Source organism: Bombina bombina, chromosome 1 (assembly GCF_027579735.1).
Source record: "Bombina bombina isolate aBomBom1 chromosome 1, aBomBom1.pri, whole genome shotgun sequence".
NCBI lineage: Eukaryota > Metazoa > Chordata > Amphibia > Anura > Bombinatoridae > Bombina > Bombina bombina.
In genome coordinates, this window is record NC_069499.1 from 773,183,008 (window position 1) to 773,203,112 (window position 20,105).

At 39.4% G+C, this 20,105-nt stretch overlaps 1 protein-coding gene across 1 annotated transcript in view; it reads left to right on the plus strand.

Moving 5' to 3' along the window:
- The window catches only part of TBX22 (T-box transcription factor 22), a 77,591-nt gene extending 71,698 nt beyond the window's left edge, over positions 1 to 5,893 (plus strand). The window contains exon 9 of the mRNA XM_053691969.1: positions 5,325 to 5,893. Coding sequence (XP_053547944.1) covers positions 5,325 to 5,893 — 569 coding nt within the window. The remainder of the gene's footprint in view (positions 1 to 5,324) is intronic.
- The last annotated feature ends 14,212 nt before the right edge of the window (positions 5,894 to 20,105 follow it).

The window sequence follows — 20,105 nt, forward strand, 5'->3', positions numbered from 1 at the left end:
TTTTTCAATTGACTACTTCTTGCTATTGCCGGTATTAGGCCAGCGGGTGCGTCAAATGCTAAACTTTATTGCGTCATTCTTGGCACGAAAATTTTTTTGGCGCGGAAAAAGACGTTTATGACGCAATTTCGTCATTTCCGGCGTCATACGCGACGCCGAGACCTTTCACACGGCGGCGTCATTAGTGACGCGAGTGTGTCATTTCCGGTTATTTTTGGCGCCAAAAAAGTTTACGTTACGTTGTGCGTCATACTTGGCGCCAAATTTTTTGCATTATTTCAATACCCCATTGATGTTTGCCTCTAACTTTTTTCTCTATCAGAGGCCTATGCTTTTGCATTTTTTCCCATTCCTGAAACTGTCATATAAGGAAATAGATAATTTTGCTTTATATGTTGTTTTTTCTCTTACATTGAGCAAGATGTCCCAATCTGATCCTGCCTCAGAGGTTTCTGCTGGAACATTGCTGCCTGACATCGGTTCTACCAAAGCTAAGTGCATTTGTTGTAAAAGTGTAGAAATTATTCCACCAAATGTCATTTGTAATAGTTGTCATGATAAACTTTTACATGCAGATAGTGTTTCCATCAGTAATAGTACATTGCCAGTTGCAGTTCCTTCAACTTCTAATGTACATGATATACCTGTTTGTTTCTGATTCTATTTTGAAGGCTTTGTCTGCATTTCCACCTTCTAATAAACGTAAAAGGTCTTTTAAAACTTCTCATTTAGCTGATGAAATTTCAATGACCAGCAACATAATAATTTATCCTCTTCTGATGAGGATCTATCTGATTCAGAAGATCCTTCCCCAGACATTGACACTGACAGATCTACTTATTTATTTAAAATAGAGTAAATGCTTTCTTTATTAAAAGAAGTGTTAATTAATTTTTATATTGAGGTAACCAGTCCTATTGACGTTCAGTCTAATAAACGTTTAAATGCTGTTTTTAAACCTCCTGTGGTTTCCCCAGGGGTTTTTCCTTTTCCTGAGGCTATTTCTGATATGATTTCTAGGGAATGGAATAAGCCAGGTACTTCTTTTATTCCTTCTTCAAGGTTTAAAAAATTGTATCCTTTACCAGCTAAATCTATAGAGTTTTGGGAAAAAATCCCCAAAGTTGATGGGGCTATTTCTACTCTTGCTAAACGTACCACTATTCCTATGGAAGATAGTACTTCCTTTAAGGATCCTTTAGATAGGAAGCTTGAATCCTATCTAAGGAAGGCCTATTTATATTCAGGTCATCTTCTCAGACCTGCTATTTCTTTGGCTGATGTTGCGGCTGCCTCAACTTTTTGGTTGGAGAACTTAGCGCAACGAGAATTGGATCCTGACATATCTAGCATTACTCGCTTACTGCAACATGCTAATAATTTTATTTGTGATGCCATTTTTGATATTATCAAAATTGATGTTAGATCCATGTTTTTAGCTAGAAGAGCTTTGGGGCTTAAATCTTGGAATGCTGATATGACATCTAAATCTAGATTACTATCTCTTTCTTTCCAAGGTAATAATTTATTTGGTTCTCAGTTGGATTCTATTATTTCAACTATCACTGGAGGAAAATGAGTTTTTTTGCCTCAGGATAAAAAAACCTAAGGGTAAATCTAAGGCTTCTAACAGTTTTCGTTCCTTTCGGCAGAATAAGGAACAAAAACTCAATCCTCCTCCCAAGGAATCTGCTTCCAGTTGGAAGCCTTCCTAAAATTGGAATAAATCCAAGCCATTTAGGAAACCAATTAAAGTCTGCCCCTAAGTCCGCATGAAGGTGCAGCCCTCATTCCAGCTCAGCTGGCAGGGGGCAGATTAAGGTTTTTCAAGGATTTTTGGATAAAATCTGTCCAAAATCATTGGATTCAGAGAATTGTCTCTCAAGGGTATCGAATAGGATTCAAAGTAAGACCTCCTGTAAGAAGATTTTTTCTCTCATGCATCCCTGTAAATCCAGTAAAAGCTCAGGCTTTTCTGTAGTGTGTTTCAGACCTGGAGTCTTCAGGGGTAATCATGCCAGTTCCTCCTCAGGAACAAGGTTTGGGGTTTTATTCAAACCTATTCATTGTACCAAAGAAAGAAAATTTGTTCAGACCAGTTCTGGATCTGAAAAATTTGAATTGTTATGTAAGAGTACCAACTTTCAAGATGGTGACTATAAGGACTATTCTGCCTTTTGTTCAGCAAGGACATTATATGTCCACAATAGACTTGCAGGATGCATACCTTCATATTCCGATTCATCCAGAACACTATCAGTTTCTGAGATTCTCTTTTCTAGACAAGCATTACCAATTTGTTGCTCTTCCATTTGGCCTAGCAACAGCTCCAATAATCTTTTCAAAGTGTTTCCTTATTTGGACGATATCTTGGTACTAGCTCAGTCTTTACATACCTCAGAATCTCACACGAATCAACTAGTGTTGTTTCTTCGGAAACATGGTTGGAGGATCAATTTACCAAAAAGTTTCTTGATTCCTCAGACAAGGGTCACCTTTCCAGATAGATTCAGTGTCCATGACTCTCTCTCTAACAGACAAGAGACGTTTAAAATTGGTTGCAGCATGCTGGCACCTTCAGTCTCAGTCATTCCCTTCAGTGGCTATGTGCATGGAAGTTTTAGGTCTCATGACTGCAGCATCGGACGCGATCCCCGTTGCTCGTTTTCACATGAGACCTCTCCAGCTTTGCATGCTGAATCAATGGTGCAGGGATTATACAAAGATATCACAATTAATATCCTTGAATCCCAATGTATGACACTCTCTGACATGGTGGATAGATCACCATCGTTTGGTTCAAGGGGCCTCTTTTGTTCGGCCAACCTGGACTGTGATCACAACAGATGTGAGTCTTTCAGGTTGGGGAGCTGTTTGGGGATCTCTGACAGCACAAGGGGTTTGGAAATCTCAAGAGGCGAGATTACCAATAAAAATTTTAGAACTCCGTGCAATTCTCAGGGCTCTTCAGTTTTGGCCTCTGCTAAAGAGAGAACCGTTCATTTGTTTTCAGACAGACAATATCACAACTGTGGCTTATGTCAATCATCAGGGTGGGACTCACAGTCCCCAAGCTATGAAAGAAGTATCTCGGATACTTGCTTGGGCGGAATCCAGCTCCTGTCTAATCTCTGCGGTGCATATCCCAGGTGTAGACAATTGGGAGGCGGATTATCTCAGCCGCCAGACTTTACATCCAGGGGAGTGGTCTCTCCATCCGGATGTGTTTTCTCAGATTGTTCAGATGTGGGGTCTTCCAGAGATAGATCTCATGGCCTCTAATCTAAACAAGAAACTTCCCAGATACCTGTCCAGGTCCAGGGATGTTCAGGCAGTGGATGCACTGACACTTCCTTGGTGTTATCATCCTGCTTACATCTTCCCGCCTCTAGTTCTCCTTCCAAGAGTGATCTCCAAAATCATCATGGAACAGTCTTTTGTGTTGCTGGTGGGTCCAGCATGGCCACACAGGTTTTGGTATGTGGATCTGGTGCGGATGTCCAGTTGCCCGCCTTGGCCACTTCCGTTACGGCCAGACCTACTATCTCAAGGTCCGTTTTTCTATCAGGATCTCAAGTCATTAAATTTGAAGGTGTGAAATTGAATGCTTAGTTCTAAGTCATAGAGGTTTCTCTGACTCAGTGATTAATACTATGTTACAAGCTCGTAAATCTGTCTCTAGAAATATTTATTATAGAGTTTGGAAGACTTACATTTCATGGTGTTCTCATAAATTCTCCTGGCATTCTTTTAGAATTCCTAGAATTTTACAGTTCCTTTAGGATGGTTTGGATAAGGGTTTGTCTGCAAGTTCCTTGAAAGGACAAATCTCCGCTCTTTCTGTTTTATTTCACAGAAAGATTGCTATACTTCCTGATATTCACTGTTTTGTACAGGCTTTAGTTCGTATTAAGCCTGTCATTAAATCAATTTCTCCTCCTTGGAGTCTTAATTTGGTTCTGAAGGCGTTACAGGCTCCTCCATTTGAGCCTATGCATTCTTTGGACATTAAATTACTTTCTTGGAAAGTGTTGTTCCTTTTGGCTATCTCTTCTGCTAGAAGAGTTTCTGAGCTATCTGCTCTTTCTTGTGAGTCTCCTTTTCTGATTTTTCATAAGGATAAGGCAGTTTTGCGGACTTCTTTTCAATTTTTACCAAAGATTGTGAATTCTAACAATATTAGTAGAGAAATTGTTGTCCCTTCCTTATGTCCTAATCCTAAGAATTCTTTGGAGAGATCCTTACATTCTTTGGATGTGGTAAGAGCTTTGAAATATTATGTGGAAGCTACTAAAGATTTCAGGAAGACTTCTAGTCTATTTGTTTTATTTTCTGGTCCTAGGAAAGATCAGAAGGCTTCTGCTAGTTCCTTGGCTTCTTGGTTGAAACTTTTGAGTCGGGTCAGGCCCCGCCTCAGAGAATTACAGCTCATTCTACTAGATCAGTGTCCACTTCGTGGGTTTTTAAGAATGAAGCTTCAGTTGATCAGATTTGCAAAGCGGCGACTTGGTCCTCTTTGCATACATTAAATTCTACCGTTTTGATGTATTTGCTTCTTTGGAAGCAGTTTTTGGTAGAAAAGTTCTTCAGGCAGCTGTTTCAGTTTGATTCTTCTGCTTTTGATTTAAGTTTTCTTCTTTTAAAGATGAAATAAACTTATTTTTGTTTTGGGTTGTGGATTAATTTTTTCAGCGGAATATGGCTGTTTTTATTTTTATTCCCTCCCTCTCTAGTGACTCTTGAGTGGAAGACTCCACATCTTGGGTATTGATATCCCATATGTCACTAGCTCATGGACTCTTGCCAATTACATGAAAGAAAACATAATTTATGTAAGAACTTACCTGATAAATTCATTTCTTTCATATTGGCAAGAGTCCATGAGGCCCACCCTTTTTATGGTGGTTATGATTTTTTGTATAAAGCACAATTATTTCCAAATTTCCTTTGTTGATGCTTTCTACTCCTTTCTTTATCACCCCACTGCTTGGCTATTCATTAAACTGAATCGTGGGTGTGGTGAGGGGTGTATTTATAGGCATTTTGAGGTTTGGGAAACTTTGCCCCTCCTGGTAGGATTGTATATCCCATATGTCACTAGCTCATGGACTCTTGCCAATATGAAAGAAATGAATTTATCAGGTAAGTTCTTACATAAATTATGTTGTTTGTGTGTGTAGTATCAGTATGTTTGTGTGTGTAGTATGTGTGTTTGTGTATGTGTAGCATGTGTATAAGTGTGCAATATGTGTATGTGTGTGTGTGTAGTATGTTAATATGTATGTATGTGTTACAAATATTAAATACTGTTGTTTTTTTCACAGGGGGAAGCTCCTCACCTATTACCTCCAGTGGGGATCCATCACCTTTGCTTTCTCCCTCATGCTCACCACCATCATTTCACATCCCTGGCAGTAATTTTGCAATACCGTGCCCGGAAAGCTATTTACATAACATCAGCATGCCTTTGTGTTACAAGATTTGCCCTACAAACATTTTGAGACCACAGACTCTTTTATTATCAAACCAGGAAAAACTTGGAAGTTCAGTTTCAAATGCTCCAGTGACAATGGACGTTCCTTTGTTGTCGTCTTTGGGCATTTCTAAATCTAACAAACTGGAAGCTATCAAAGGGCAGTGTTTCCCAGCACCTTCTATCAACCACATGTTTTATGGATTACCTGCATCTGGCAGCATTTTCCCCTCTGATTCTTTATCCAGGGAATCACTTAATTGTTCTTTATATCCTCCCTATAGCTTTTATAGTTACAATCTTTCAGTACCATCACGTTTGATCTCTTCGGCAAGCCATTTTAAATTGACTGATAATTTCCCACCTACTTTTAGGTGCAGTAATTCCAACTGGCATTCATCAATCAACCATTGTTTATAATGCACATTTTAATGTTATTACTTGCAAGCAGGTATTTGACGGCACATATCAATGTATTGTAAATTTCAATTGGCTAGAGCGTTTTGTGTGTGTGTGTTTAAATATATATATATATATATATATATATATATATACAAAAGTGAGTACACCCCTCACATTTTTGTAAAAATTTTCATGTGACAACACTGAAGAAATTACACTTTGCTACAATGTAAAGTAGTGAGTGTACAGCCTGTATAACAGTGTAAATTTGCTGTCCCCTCAAAATAACTCCAACACACAGCCATTAATGTCTAAACCATTGGCAACAAAAGTGAGTACATCCCTAAGTGGAAATGTCCAAATTGGGCCCAATTAGCCATTTTCCCTCCCCGGTGTCATGTGACTCATTAGTGTTACAAGGTCTCAGGTGTGAATGGGGAGCAGGTGTGCTTAATATGGTGTTATCGGTCTCACACCCTCTCATACTGGTCACTGGAAGTTCAACATGGCACCTCATGGCAAAGGATCTGAAAAAAAAAAAAATTGTTGCTCTACATAGCCTAGGCTATAATAAGATTGCCAAGACCCTGAAACTGAGCTGCAGCACAGTGGGCAAGACCATACAGTGGTTTCACAGGACAGGTTCCACTCAGAACAGACCTTGGCATGGTCGACCAAAAGAGTTGAGTGCACGAGCTCAGCGTCATATCCAGAGGTTGGCTTTGGGAAATAGACGTATGAGTGCTGCCAGCATTGCTGCAGAGGTTTAAGGGGTGGCGGGCCAGCCTGTCTGTGCTCAGACCAGACGCCGCACACTGCATCAAATTAGTCTGCATGGCTGTCGTCCCAGAAGTAAGCCTCTTCTAAAGATGATGCGCAAGAAAGCCCACAAACAGTTTGCTGAAGACAAGCAGACTAAGAACATGGATTACTGGCACCATGTCCTGTGGTCCGATGAGACCAAGATAAACTTATTTGGTTTAGATGGTGTCAAGCGTGTGTGGTGGCAACCAGGAGAGGAGTACAAAGACAAGTGTGTCTTGCCTACAGTCAAGCATGGTGGTGGGAGTGTCATGGTCTGGGCCTGCATGAGTGCTGTCGGCACTGGGGAGCTACAGTTCATTGAGGGAACCATGAATGTCAACATGTACTGAGACATACTGAAGCAGCGCATGATCCCCTCCCTTCGGAGACTGGGCCACAGGGCAGTATTCCAACATGATAATGACCCCAAACACACCTCCAATACGACCACTGCCTTGCTAAAGAAGCTGAGGGTAAAGGTGATGGACTGGCCAAGCATATCTCCAGACCTAAACCCTATTGATCATCTGTGGGGCATCCTCAAACGGAAGGTGGGGGAGCGCAAAGTCTTTAACATCCACCAGCTCTGTGATGTTGTCATGGAGGAGTGGAAGAGGATTCCAGTGGCAACCTGTGAAATTCTGGTGAACTCCATGCCCAAGAGTGTTAAGTCAGTGCTGGAAAACAATGGTGGCCACACAAAATATTGACACTTTGGGCCCAATTTGGACATTTGCACTTAGGGGTTTACTCACTTTTGTTGCCAACGGGTAAGATATTAATGGCTGTGTGCTGAGTTATTTTGAGGGGACAGTAAATTTACACTGTTATACAGGCTGTACACTCACTACTTTACATTGTAGCAAAGTGTCATTTCATCAGTGTTGTCACATGAAAAGATATAATAAAATATTTACAAAAAATGTGAGGGGTGTACTCACTTTTGTGAGATACTGTATATACAATATATGACCAAAAGTATGTGGACACCCCTACTAATAATTGAGTTTAGGTGTTTCAGTTATACACATTGCTAAAAGGTGCATTACAATCCAGCACATAGCCATGAAAGCTCCATAGACAAAGATTGGGGCAATAATGGGTTGCACTGAAGAGCTTAGTGACTTTAAACGTGGCACTGTCATAGGACCAAGTCAATATGTGAAATATCTGCCCTACTAGATCTGCCTTGGTCAGCTGTAAGTGCTATTATTGTAAATTGGAAGGGTCTAGGAGCAACAACTGCCCAGCCACGTAGTGGCAGACCACGTAAACCTACAGAGCACTAACCAAATCAAGAATCTTTAAATTGGTAATTCTTCATTGATAAGTGTTGAAAAAAGCACAACTTATGACAAATGCCACCATTTCCAAGGGTGAAGCTTGAAGATGTTAAAATCATTATTTGTATGCTATACTAGCTGTTTATTTATTTGCTTTTTTGCCTTTTTTTTTATATAAAGTATGGTTTATAACCATATTGTTCAGAGAAACAAAATGTGCTTTGCATGTTCTATCCTTTTTTCTTTCCAAACACGCATAATATCCACACAATATTATGACATAACATAACAAATGGAATATAACAGATCATGTATAAAAACATTCCAACCCCTACAATTTTCTTAATTTTCTTTAATTGAAAAAAATAATATAAATATACATTGCCCTTCCTGACCTTTGCTTGACTTGTTACCTGGCTTACAGTTTCTGCCTTCCACCCATATGGTAATCGAAAAAGATTTCAAAGGGTCAGCTGCCATGATGATGTTTTCACCCATGTTATCTAAATGGGTCTCTGGTGTTTTATGTAATAGTTTTGGAAGCATAAAAATACTGGGGGGTTTTAAAACAAACTATGCACCAATCCATCAATGAACGTGCCCAACTTATCTAGAACCGTTGTGATATGCATCTGTTTATTCAGAATTTGGTACACTTTCTACTACATTCTATGGACCTGATAATTAAAAAGTTTCCAGTTTGGAGAGAAATTATAGTGCAGACTTCACAGGGGCTGAACCCAATGAATTGTCTAAGATAAAAGGTGAAACCTAGAAGTCCATGAGAGATGAGAGCTGCCTTCCCTAGAAAGTCATGAGACTCTCTGGGATGAAGAATCTCACAGAGGAGAAGGAATTTAACAAGGGCGCATCTGGCACTGACATAAAGGGGTTAATTTATTTAATGCCTGGCAGACATGATTCGCTGAATGCAGATGCTTCATAAGTTCTGTTAAGATGTTTCTTAACTTCTGTTTCCGGCGAGCCAGAAACTACGGGTGTAGATAGCAGCATCGACTGCTTGTTAAATTTATCCCAAAATCTCAGTTTGCAGAAAATACAAATTATATTTCTGACAGTTAAGTATATTGTGAATTTTAAGCAAAGTTTACCTGCACAGTTCTTTGTGAGATAAATCAGTGATACCTGCAAGAGTAAAATGCTTAGAGAATATCATGATAATTGTGAGAGAGACTTGGACACACCCTTGGAACTCTCCAGTTCAGCACAAGGAACTCCCCTGTCACTCCTACTTTATGAAACTGTCAGTTTTATTTTACTTAAAACAAATACAAAGTGCAATGTAATTTGTAAAAGATACACAAAAATATATAAAGTATAGTCATAATTTGTTAAAGCCACACAGAACTTTCAAAGCATATTTAGAGTTTGTAAAATCCCAACCCTAAATAAACTGCTGTATACAGAATCTAAATACATTAAAACTCAAAATAGAAAGAGCAAAGCTTAAATGTAATGAAACTTAAAGGACAAAACTTGATGTCTAAAGTAATATAAAATACAAAATACAACATGTAAATGTAACAGAACTCTCATGTCATGCAGAGCTATATTGCACTGGGTTTGTCGCTCCATCACGTACAGAAATGCAGGAAATGTCCCTTAGAGAAGTGTAGCCAAATTTTGCCTTTATAGATTCATGAGGGATCTTGCAGTGCTGGAGGATAATTTTAGATCATCTCATCTATGCGGAGAGCTTTAGGTCATCGAGCCCTAGATGAGAGATTTCTCCAATAACAAGATCGATGAAACAATTCTTTCATTATTCAGATGGAGCAGACAATTTTAAACAACTTTCCAAATTACTTTTATTATTTGAATTGATTCCTTCTCTTGTTATCCTTTGCTGAAAGGTTTATCTAGATAAGCTCAGGGGTAGCAAAGAACCTAGGTTCTAGCTGCTGATTGGTGGCTGCATGTATAAACTGATTGTCATTGGCTCACCTATATGTTTAGATAGAAACCAGTAGTACATTGTTGCTCCTTCAATAAATGATACCAAGATAATGAAGCAAATTTGATAAAAGAAGTAAACTGGAAAGTTGTTTAAAATAGTATGTTCTAACTAAATCATGAAATATTTTTTTTGGGCTTCATGGCCCTTTAAGTCTGGTTGACAACCACGTCTTCATCCTAGGTGGGTGGGGAAGGGGTAATTCCAGAGCTCATCATGAGCCCTCTGCACTTACAAATACATCCCTGGTGGTCCAGGGGTTGCCCTTGGGACATCACCACGCTCAGGTACATAAGGGCCAACTTACTTAAGAGGGCCCAAGGGAGTTGGATGAAGGGGATACATTTTCAAACCACTCAATCTCAGCTCCCTTAAAGGGACAGTAAACCTTAAAAATAATGTTATATAATTCTGCACATAGTGCAGAATTATATAACATTATTTAGGTGCTATAGCCATAAAAGCATTTTTTCCTTTTATATTTTGCTAAAATACGGCGCTTTTACAGACCCGCTCTCTGCTCTCTGCTGAGCGGGTCTGTAATATTCAGTCAGCGCATCGGGCCAGCTGTATAGTCACAGCCCGGCCCGACCGCGCCATAAGACTAAGTGCAGCTCGCTCCACAGGAGAGAGCAGAGAGCGGGTCTGTAAAAGCGCCGTATTTTAGCAAAATATAAAAGGAAAAAATGCTTTTATGGCTATAGCACCTAAATAATGTTATATAATTCTGCACTATGTGCAGAATTATATAACATTATTTTTAAGGTTTACTGTCCCTTTAAGCCAAAGATCCATTGTTTAAAAAACAATCAACAGCTCAAAGCACATATTTTAAAAAGTTTAATAAAAGAACCCACATTTTGTAGGAAAGGGATCTCTATGGCCCTGTAGCAGCTCATCAAAACCCCACAGTCCCTAGATTTCAAGCCCAGAAGCCATTTTTTGAAAACATGTCCCTTTATAGCTTTTATTAGCCAGGTGATTACTGTGGTAATAGTGATTTCCTGATGTGAAAAACTGATCACTTATTTGAGTAGAGGCTCATGGGAGCTCCTATGTGCAGATCAAAGTTATATACTGTACGTATACTCAAAGGGCTTCTTTATGTGTGGATAACCCCTTCTTCTCTTTACAACTGCTTAGAAAACAAAACACACACATTGTTTGCAACCTTGTTTATTAAAATTGTAATAAAAATATAAAAATGTTTAACACAATTTGTTGCAGAGCTCTCATGTTTCATAAAGTACACATAAAATAATGGTATAGTTTGAATCTGCTGAATCTGCTAAAAAAAAAACAATATAAAACTTGTGAGGATTTCTCACTAAAAATGACCTACAGTAGCGTGTGCAGCACCTAAAACTCCAAGACAGCTTAGCAGAGGGGTAGAAATGGTTTAGCAGTCAAAGGGTTAATATCCCATACTGTTAAGGGGATAGTAAACACATTATAATCACAGGACATTTATGTTGTGTTGCTATAGAATAACATATCAACCAAGTCTTAGCATTTAAAAAAAAACATACCTTTTATTGCAATTGTTTTTCAAAAGCTCAACTCCACCCACAATTTGCCTTATTTGGAGGAGCCAATCTGGCTACAGTCTGTAGACAACACGGATAGTCATTGTCGTAATTATTTTGCAGTTGTTATCAGCTAAAGCCAATTAGGGAAAGGTGTATAGCAGGGTTAGCCTTGAAAAGTCAGCAGGTGCATTTCAAGTTCTGAGAATTAGACAATCCTCAATTTTCAGAGCTAAAACACATGAAAAGGGGACAAAATTAAATCATAAAAGTATATTGTGAAGTTGCCTCATTACAGATAACAATCTATTTTAAATAAAAATGTCAAGGTTTTAACTGTCCTTTTAACGTTATTACCTCCAGGAGGTATTCGGCTATAGCTTTGCCTCACTGCTGATAGTGAGACGTGCACTACACTTTAGCTATGAAGGCTGTAATTAAGGGGTTAATGTGTCTAGACCAAAGCCTCGCTAAAATAAAAACACACTTTTTTTACAATAGACAAGCACCTAGATTACGAGTTTTGCCCTAAACAGGGTGCGAAAATAATGCACTTATTGCACTTTCCATAGCTTCCATTACGAGTTACTGAAAAACTTCCTTGTGCTGTGCGTTATGGTGCGTTAAGCTCCATACTGCAGAAAAGCCAAGGGCTGAGTTTACGTGCTCATGCACGCTTTCCCCCAAAGACATCAATGTGGAGAAAGTGTTAGAAAAAAATCTAACACCTGCGATTGCGGAATGACGATTGCTGTAATGCAACCCCATTGAAGTCTATGGGGAAAGAAAGTTAAGTTTAAACCTAACACCCTAACATAAACTCCTAGTCTAAGCACCCCTAGTCCGCCGCCCCCCGAATTTGCTGACACTAATAAAAGTTATTAACCCCTAAACCGCCGCTCCCTGACATCGCTGACACTAAATATAATTGTTAACCCCTAATCTGCCACCCCGACATCTAAATAAAGTGATTAACCCCTAATCTGCCGCTCCCCAACATTGCCGACACTAAAGAAACCTATTAACCCCTAAACCGCCAGCCCCCCACATTGCAACTAATAAACTAAACCTATTAAACCCTAAACTGCCCCCCCACATTGCAAAACACTAAATTAAACTATTAACCTCTAAACTTAACACCCCCCCTAACTTTAAATTCAAAGTTACAATATAACTATATTTAAATAAAAAAAAACTTACCTGTGAAATAAAAAAAATATATAAATTAACCTAACTATTCTAATAAAATACAAAAAACGACCAATTAAAAAACCTAAATTACAAATTTTAAAAAACCTAATACTACGAAAAAATTAAAAAAATCTAAGATTCGAAAAAATAATAAACACTAAAATTATGAAAAATAAGAAACTCTGGCCTAGATTTAGAGTTCGGCGGTAGCCGTCAAAACCAGCGTTAGAGGCTCCTAACGCTGGTTTTGGGCGCCCGCTGGTATTTGGAGTCAGTGATTAAAGGGTCTAACGCTCACTTTACAGCCGCGACTTTTCCATACCGCAGATCCCCCTACGCCATTTGCGTAGCCTATCTTTTCAATGGGATCTTCCTAACGCCGGTATTTAGAGTCGTTTCTGCAGTGAGCGTTAGAGCTCTAACGACAAGATTCCAGCCGCCTGAAAATAGCAGGAGTTAAGAGCTTTCTGGCTAACGCCGGTTTATAAAGCTCTTAACTACTGTACCCTAAAGTACACTAACACCCATAAACTACCTATGTACCCCTAAACCGAGCTCCCCCCACATCGCCGCCACTCGATTAAAATTTTTAACCCCTAATCTGCCGACCGCCACCTACGTTATACTTATGTACCCCTAATCTGCTGCCCCTAACACCGCCGACCCCTGTATTATATCTATTAACCCCTAACTTGCCCCCCACAACGTCGCCGCAAGCTACTTAAAATAATTAACCCCTAATCTTCCGACCGCAAATCGCCGCCACCTACGTTATCCCTATGTACCCCTAATCTGCTACCCCTAACATCGCCGACCCCTATGTTATATTTATTAACCCCTAATCTGCCCCCCACAACGTCGCCGACACCTACCTACACTTATTAACCCCTAATCTGCCGACCGGAGCTCACCGCTATTCTAATAAATGGATTAAACCCTAAAGCTAAGTCTAACCCTAACACTAACACCCCCCTAAGTTAAATATAATTTTTATCTAACGAAATAAATTAACTCTTATTAAATAAATGATTCCTATTTAAAGCTAAATACTTACCTGTAAAATAAATCCTAATATAGCTACAATATAAATTATAATTATATTATAGCTATTTTAGGATTAATATTTATTTTACAGGCAACTTTGTAATTATTTTAACCAGGTACAATAGCTATTAAATAGTTAAGAACTATTTAATAGTTACCTAGTTAAAATAATAACAAATTTACCTGTAAAATAAATCATAACCTAAGATATAATTAAACCTAACACTACCCTATCAATAAAATAATTAAATAAACTACCTACAATTACCTACAATTAACCTAACACTACACTATCAATAAATTAATTAAACACAATTGCTACAAATAAATAAAATTAAATAAACTATCTAAAGTACAAAAAATAAAAAAGAACTAAGTTACAGAAAATAATAAAATATTTACAAACATAATAAAAATATTACAACAATTTTAAACTAATTACACCTACTCTAAGCCCCCTAATAAAATAACAAAGCCCCCCAAAATAAAAAATTCCCTACCCTATTCTAAAATACAAATATTACAAGCTCTTTTACCTTACCAGCCCTGAACAGGGCCCTTTGCGGGGCATGCCCCAAGAATTTCAGCTCTTTTGCCTGTAAAAAAAAACATACAATACCCCCCCCCAACATTACAACCCACCACCCACATACCCCTAATCTAACCCAAACCCCCCTTAAATAAACCTAACACTACCCCCCTGATGATCTTCCTACCTTGTCTTCACCATGCCAGGTTCACCGATCCGTCCTGGCTCCAAGATCTTCATCCAACCCAAGCGTGGGCTAGACATCCACTGAAGAAGTCCAGAAGAGGGTCCAAAGTCTTCCTCCTATCCGGCAAGAAGAGGACATCCGGACCGGCAAACATCTTCTCCAAGCGGCATCTTCTATCTTCTTCCATCCGATGACGACCGGCTCCATCTTGAAGACCTCCAGCGCGGATCCATCCTCTTCTTCCGACGACTAGACGACGAATGACGGTTCCTTTAAGGGACGTCATCCAAGATGGCGTCCCTCGAATTCCGATTGGCTGATAGGATTCTATCAGCCAATCGGAATTAAGGTAGGAATTTTCTGATTGGCTGATGGAATCAGCCAATCAGAATATAGTTCAATCCGATTGGCTGATCCAATCAGCCAATCAGATTGAGCTCGCATTCTATTGGCTGTTCCGATCAGCCAATAGAATGCGAGCTCAATCTGATTGGCTGATTGGATCAGCCAATCGGATTGAACTATATTCTGATTGGCTGATTCCATCAGCCAATCAGAAAATTCCTACCTTAATTCCGATTGGCTGATAGAATCCTATCAGCCAATCGGAATTCGAGGGACGCCATCTTGGATGACGTCCCTTAAAGGAACCGTCATTCGTCGTCTAGTCGTCGGAAGAAGAGGATGGATCCGCGCTGGAGGTCTTCAAGATGGAGCCGGTCGTCATCGGATGGAAGAAGATAGAAGATGCCGCTTGGAGAAGATGTTTGCCGGTCCGGATGTCCTCTTCTTGCCGGATAGGAGGAAGACTTTGGACCCTCTTCTGGACTTCTTCAGTGGATGTCTAGCCCACGCTTGGGTTGGATGAAGATCTTGGAGCCAGGACGGATCGGTGAACCTGGCATGGTGAAGACAAGGTAGGAAGATCATCAGGGGGGTAGTGTTAGGTTTATTTAAGGGGGGTTTGGGTTAGATTAGGGGTATGTGGGTGGTGGGTTGTAATGTTGGGGGGGGGTATTGTATGTTTTTTTTTACAGGCAAAAGAGCTGAAATTCTTGGGGCATGCCCCGCAAAGGGCCCTGTTCAGGGCTGGTAAGGTAAAAGAGCTTGTAATATTTGTATTTTAGAATAGGGTAGGGAATTTTTTATTTTGGGGGGCTTTGTTATTTTATTAGGGGGCTTAGAGTAGGTGTAATTAGTTTAAAATTGTTGTAATATTTTTATTATGTTTGTAAATATTTTATTATTTTCTGTAACTTAGTTCTTTTTTATTTTTTGTACTTTAGATAGTTTATTTAATTTTATTTATTTGTAGCAATTGTGTTTAATTAATTTATTGATAGTGTAGTGTTAGGTTAATTGTAGGTAATTGTAGGTAGTTTATTTAATTATTTTATTGATAGGGTAGTGTTAGGTTTAATTATATCTTAGGTTATGATTTATTTTACAGGTAAATTTGTTATTATTTTAACTAGGTAACTATTAAATAGTTCTTAACTATTTAATAGCTATTGTACCTGGTTAAAATAATTACAAAGTTGCCTGTAAAATAAATATTAATCCTAAAATAGCTATAATATAATTATAATTTATATTGTAGCTATATTAGGATTTATTTTACAGGTAAGTATTTAGCTTTAAATAGGAATCATTTATTTAATAAGAGTTAATTTATTTTGTTAGATAAAAATTATATTTAACTTAGGGGGGTGTTAGTGTTAGGGTTAGACTTAGCTTTAGGGGTTAATCCATTTATTAGAATAGCGGTGAGCTCCGGTCGGCAGATTAGGGGTTAATAATTGAAGGTAGGTGTCGGCGATGTTAGGGAGGGCAGATTAGGGGTTAATACTATTTATGATAGGGTTAGTGAGGCGGATTAGGGGTTAATAACTTTATTATAGTAGCGGTGCGGTCCGCTCGGCAGATTAGGGGTTAATAAGTGTAGGCAGGTGTCGGCGACGATGTGGGGGGCAGATTAGGGGTTAATAAATATAACATAGGGGTCGGCGATGTTAGGGCAGCAGATTAGGGGTACATAGGGATAACGTAGGTGGCGGCGGTTTACGGAGCGGCAGATTAGGGGTTAAAAGTGTAATGCAGGGGTCAGCGATAGCGGGGGCGGCAGATTAGGAGTTAATAAGTGTAAGGTTAGGGGTGTTTAGACTCGGGGTACATGTTAGGGTGTTAGGTGCAGACTTAGGAGGTGTTTCCCCATAGGAAACAATGGGGCTGCGTTAGGAGCTGAACGCTGCTTTTTTGCAGGTGTTAGGTTTTTTTTCAGCTCAAACAGCCCCATTGTTTCCTATGGGAGAATCGTGCACGAGCACGTTTTTGATGCCGGCCGCGTCCGTAAGCAACTCTGGTATCGAGAGTTGCATTTGCGGTATAAATGCTCTACGCTCCTTTTTTGGAGCCTAACGCAGCATTTGTTTGAACTCTCGATACCAGAGTTAAATTTATGGTGCGGCCAGAAAAAAACCCGCGGAGCGTTAACAGCCCTTTTACCGCCGAACTCTAAATCTAGGCCTCTAAGATTACAAAAAATAATAAACAAAATTATCAAAAATAAAAACAATTACACCTAATCTAATAGCCCTATAAATAAAAAAGCCCCCCCAAAATAAAAACACCCCCTGATCTACAATAAACTACCAATAGCCCTTAAAAATGCCTTTTGTAGGGCATTGCCCTAAGTTGAACAACTCTTTTACCTAGAAAAAAATACAAAGTCCACCCAACAGTAAAACCCACCACCCAATCAATCCCCCAAAATAAAAAACCTAGGTCTAAAAAAATCCTAAGCTACCCATTGCCCCTAAACGGGAATTTGTATGGGCATTGCCTTTAAGAGTGGACATTCAGCTCTTTTACACTGCCGAGAAAGCCCTAATCTAAAAAAAAAAAAACACCCCAATTTTTTTTTTTAAAAACAACCTAACACTAACCCCATAAAATCTACTCATGGTTCCTGAAGTCCAGTCATCCATCCTCATCCAGGCGGCGAGAAGTCTTCATCCAAGCAGCAACACCTTCATCCATTTTGGGGACGTCTTCTATCTTCAACCCTGCGGCACAAAGCAGAGCTATCCTGGATGGCAATAACATCCTGCACGGAGCGTCATCTTCATACGATCACCGCCATACACTGAAGTTGAATGCAAGGTACCCATTTCAAAATGGTGTACCTTGCATTCCTATTGGCTGATTTGATTCTTAAAATTCAAATTAGCCAATAGGATGAGAGCTTCTGAAATCCTATTGGCTGTTCAAAAAATCCTATTTGCTGATCCCTTTCCTCTCCCATTTGACCGTAACCCCCTGCATTCCACCTGACACGCCCTTTTGACTGAGGTTGCTGCCCATTATCAATAATTGCCCGCCTATCAGGGTACTCCCTAGCTGACATTCCTTCCCCCACAACGTATACTCTATTCTCATAGTGAGGAAGACTGTGTCCTGGGGTCCTGCGCCCCTTCCCAAACCCGCCCCAGTAAGGATCAATTCTGGGGGGGTTATCTAGGTTACCTATTTCCCTGTTCCATATCAGCTGTTCAGCCGCCGGAATAAAATCCCCTGAATTTCTACCGCCCACTGCTCCTAGTCTAGAATTACCAGATATCCCCGCATGCTGGCTGCCCTCCCTAAAACCATATTGGTCACAAAATGGCGGAGCCCGCTCTGGGACTCGCGGCACCGCCCTTAATCCCTCGTGCACCCGTATGATGTCATCAAGTTGCAGCCTTAACATCGTTGTGCGAGAGGGGACAGCACCATGAATTGCTGAGCCAAATAGTAATGGCGGTGTTGGCGCGAACCTCCCAACCTCCCTGGCAGACAGGGCCGTTTCTAGGGGCGGGCAGATTGGGCAGTGGCCCGGGGCGCAGTGGGGAGCACTTTAAAAAAAATATATATATTTTTTTAATTGTGTTAAAGTGGCAGTGCTTGCTTGATAAACTACTGGTATAGTAAAGGTTAAAATACACAGATCACAAGCATATACATTTTTGAAAGGAAGCTGTTATGTTAATTGGCTGCATTGGATGTCAATCATACTAATGGAGCAACAAGATCACAAAGGGGGTGTATTAAGACCAGATAACTACTTAGAGCTAAAACTGAAAGTAAAAAGGAGAGGAATCACCCTGAGGAAAGAAGGAGACTATCTTACTGATCTCTGTCACTAAAGAGGTGATGCTTTATGCATATGACAAATTATTCATGGTCTTTACATAATGCTATGTACATATTTTTTTCATTTTACTGAGCTAATTAAAAAGGTGCTTTATAAAAATTGGGTTTCCACATACTAAGGAACAGGTTTTCTGTTAAGGACTGTTGAATAAAAAAAAAATATTTTTGACATTATGCCTTTTTTTGTGTTTTTATTTACTTATTGTTTACAAATGCTTAATAATGATGGGGTGTGTGTATGCGTCATTTACTCCATAATAACAATGGCAAGTTTTCACAAACTCACATGTGAGGGCTTGTTTCTGCTATTACTGCCTGAGTGTGTGTGTGTGCCTAGCTATACCTGCCTGTGCGTGTGTATCTGCTTATTACTGCCTGAGTGTGTGTGTATGCCTATCTATCCCTGCCTGTGTGTGCATGTCTCTCTCTATTACTGCCTGTGTGTGTGCATGTCTCTGTCTATTACTGCCTGTGTTTGCATGTTTCTGTCTATTACTGCCTGAGTGTGTGTGTGTGTGTGTGTGTATGCCTATCTATCCCTGCCTGTGTGTGCATGTCTCTCTCTATTACTGCCTGTGTGTGTGCATGTCTCTGTCAATTACTGCCTGTGTGTGTGCATTTCTCTGTCTATTACTGCTTGTGTGTGCGTGTCTCTGTCTATTACTGTAGGGGAATAGATGGCGCTGGTCTGTAGAATAATTTTTCTTTAATGAATGAAGAGAACAAAAGGGCTTGAAGTGTATATAGAAACCAATGAATATGTGTGCAGTATACTCACTCCATAGGTTGTGGTAGTTCAGCTGCAATGTAATATGCCTCCAGGTGATGTGAATCCACCGGAATGGAGTGTAGGGTTTCAATTTCTCAGAAATGCCTACTGGTGGGCTGCAGATAAATGGAGACTCAAATGACCAAATGGAATCCAGTAAACAAAGAAAACAAAGTAGTAACTTACTCCATATAAAGGAGAATCCAGCTTGATACAGCAAAGAAGGGTATTCACAATCTTCCAACTTTGATAAAAAGGTATTTTATTGGCTCAACGCGTTTCAACGTTTAACACGTCTTTATCAAGAGCAAAGATAAGAACAAAATAAAAATGATAAAAGCAAGTAACTCAGTTAAGTGACTCAATTAAAATAAATTAATTACAATTAAATAAAATTAACTAAAGTACAAACAAAAAACCCACTAAATTACAGAAAATAATAAAATAATTACAAGTTTTTTAAACTAATTACACCTAAACTAATCCCCCTAATAAAATAAAAAAGCCCCCCAAAATAAAAAAAATCCCTACCCTATACTAAATTACAAATAGCCCTTAAAGGGGCCTTTTGCGGGGCATTGCCCCAAAGTAATCAGCTCTATTACCTGTAAAAAAAATATAATACCCCCCAACATTACAACCCACCACCCACACACCCAACCCTACTCTAAAACCCACCCAATCCCCCTTAATAAAACCTAACACTACCCCATTGAAGATCACCCTACCTT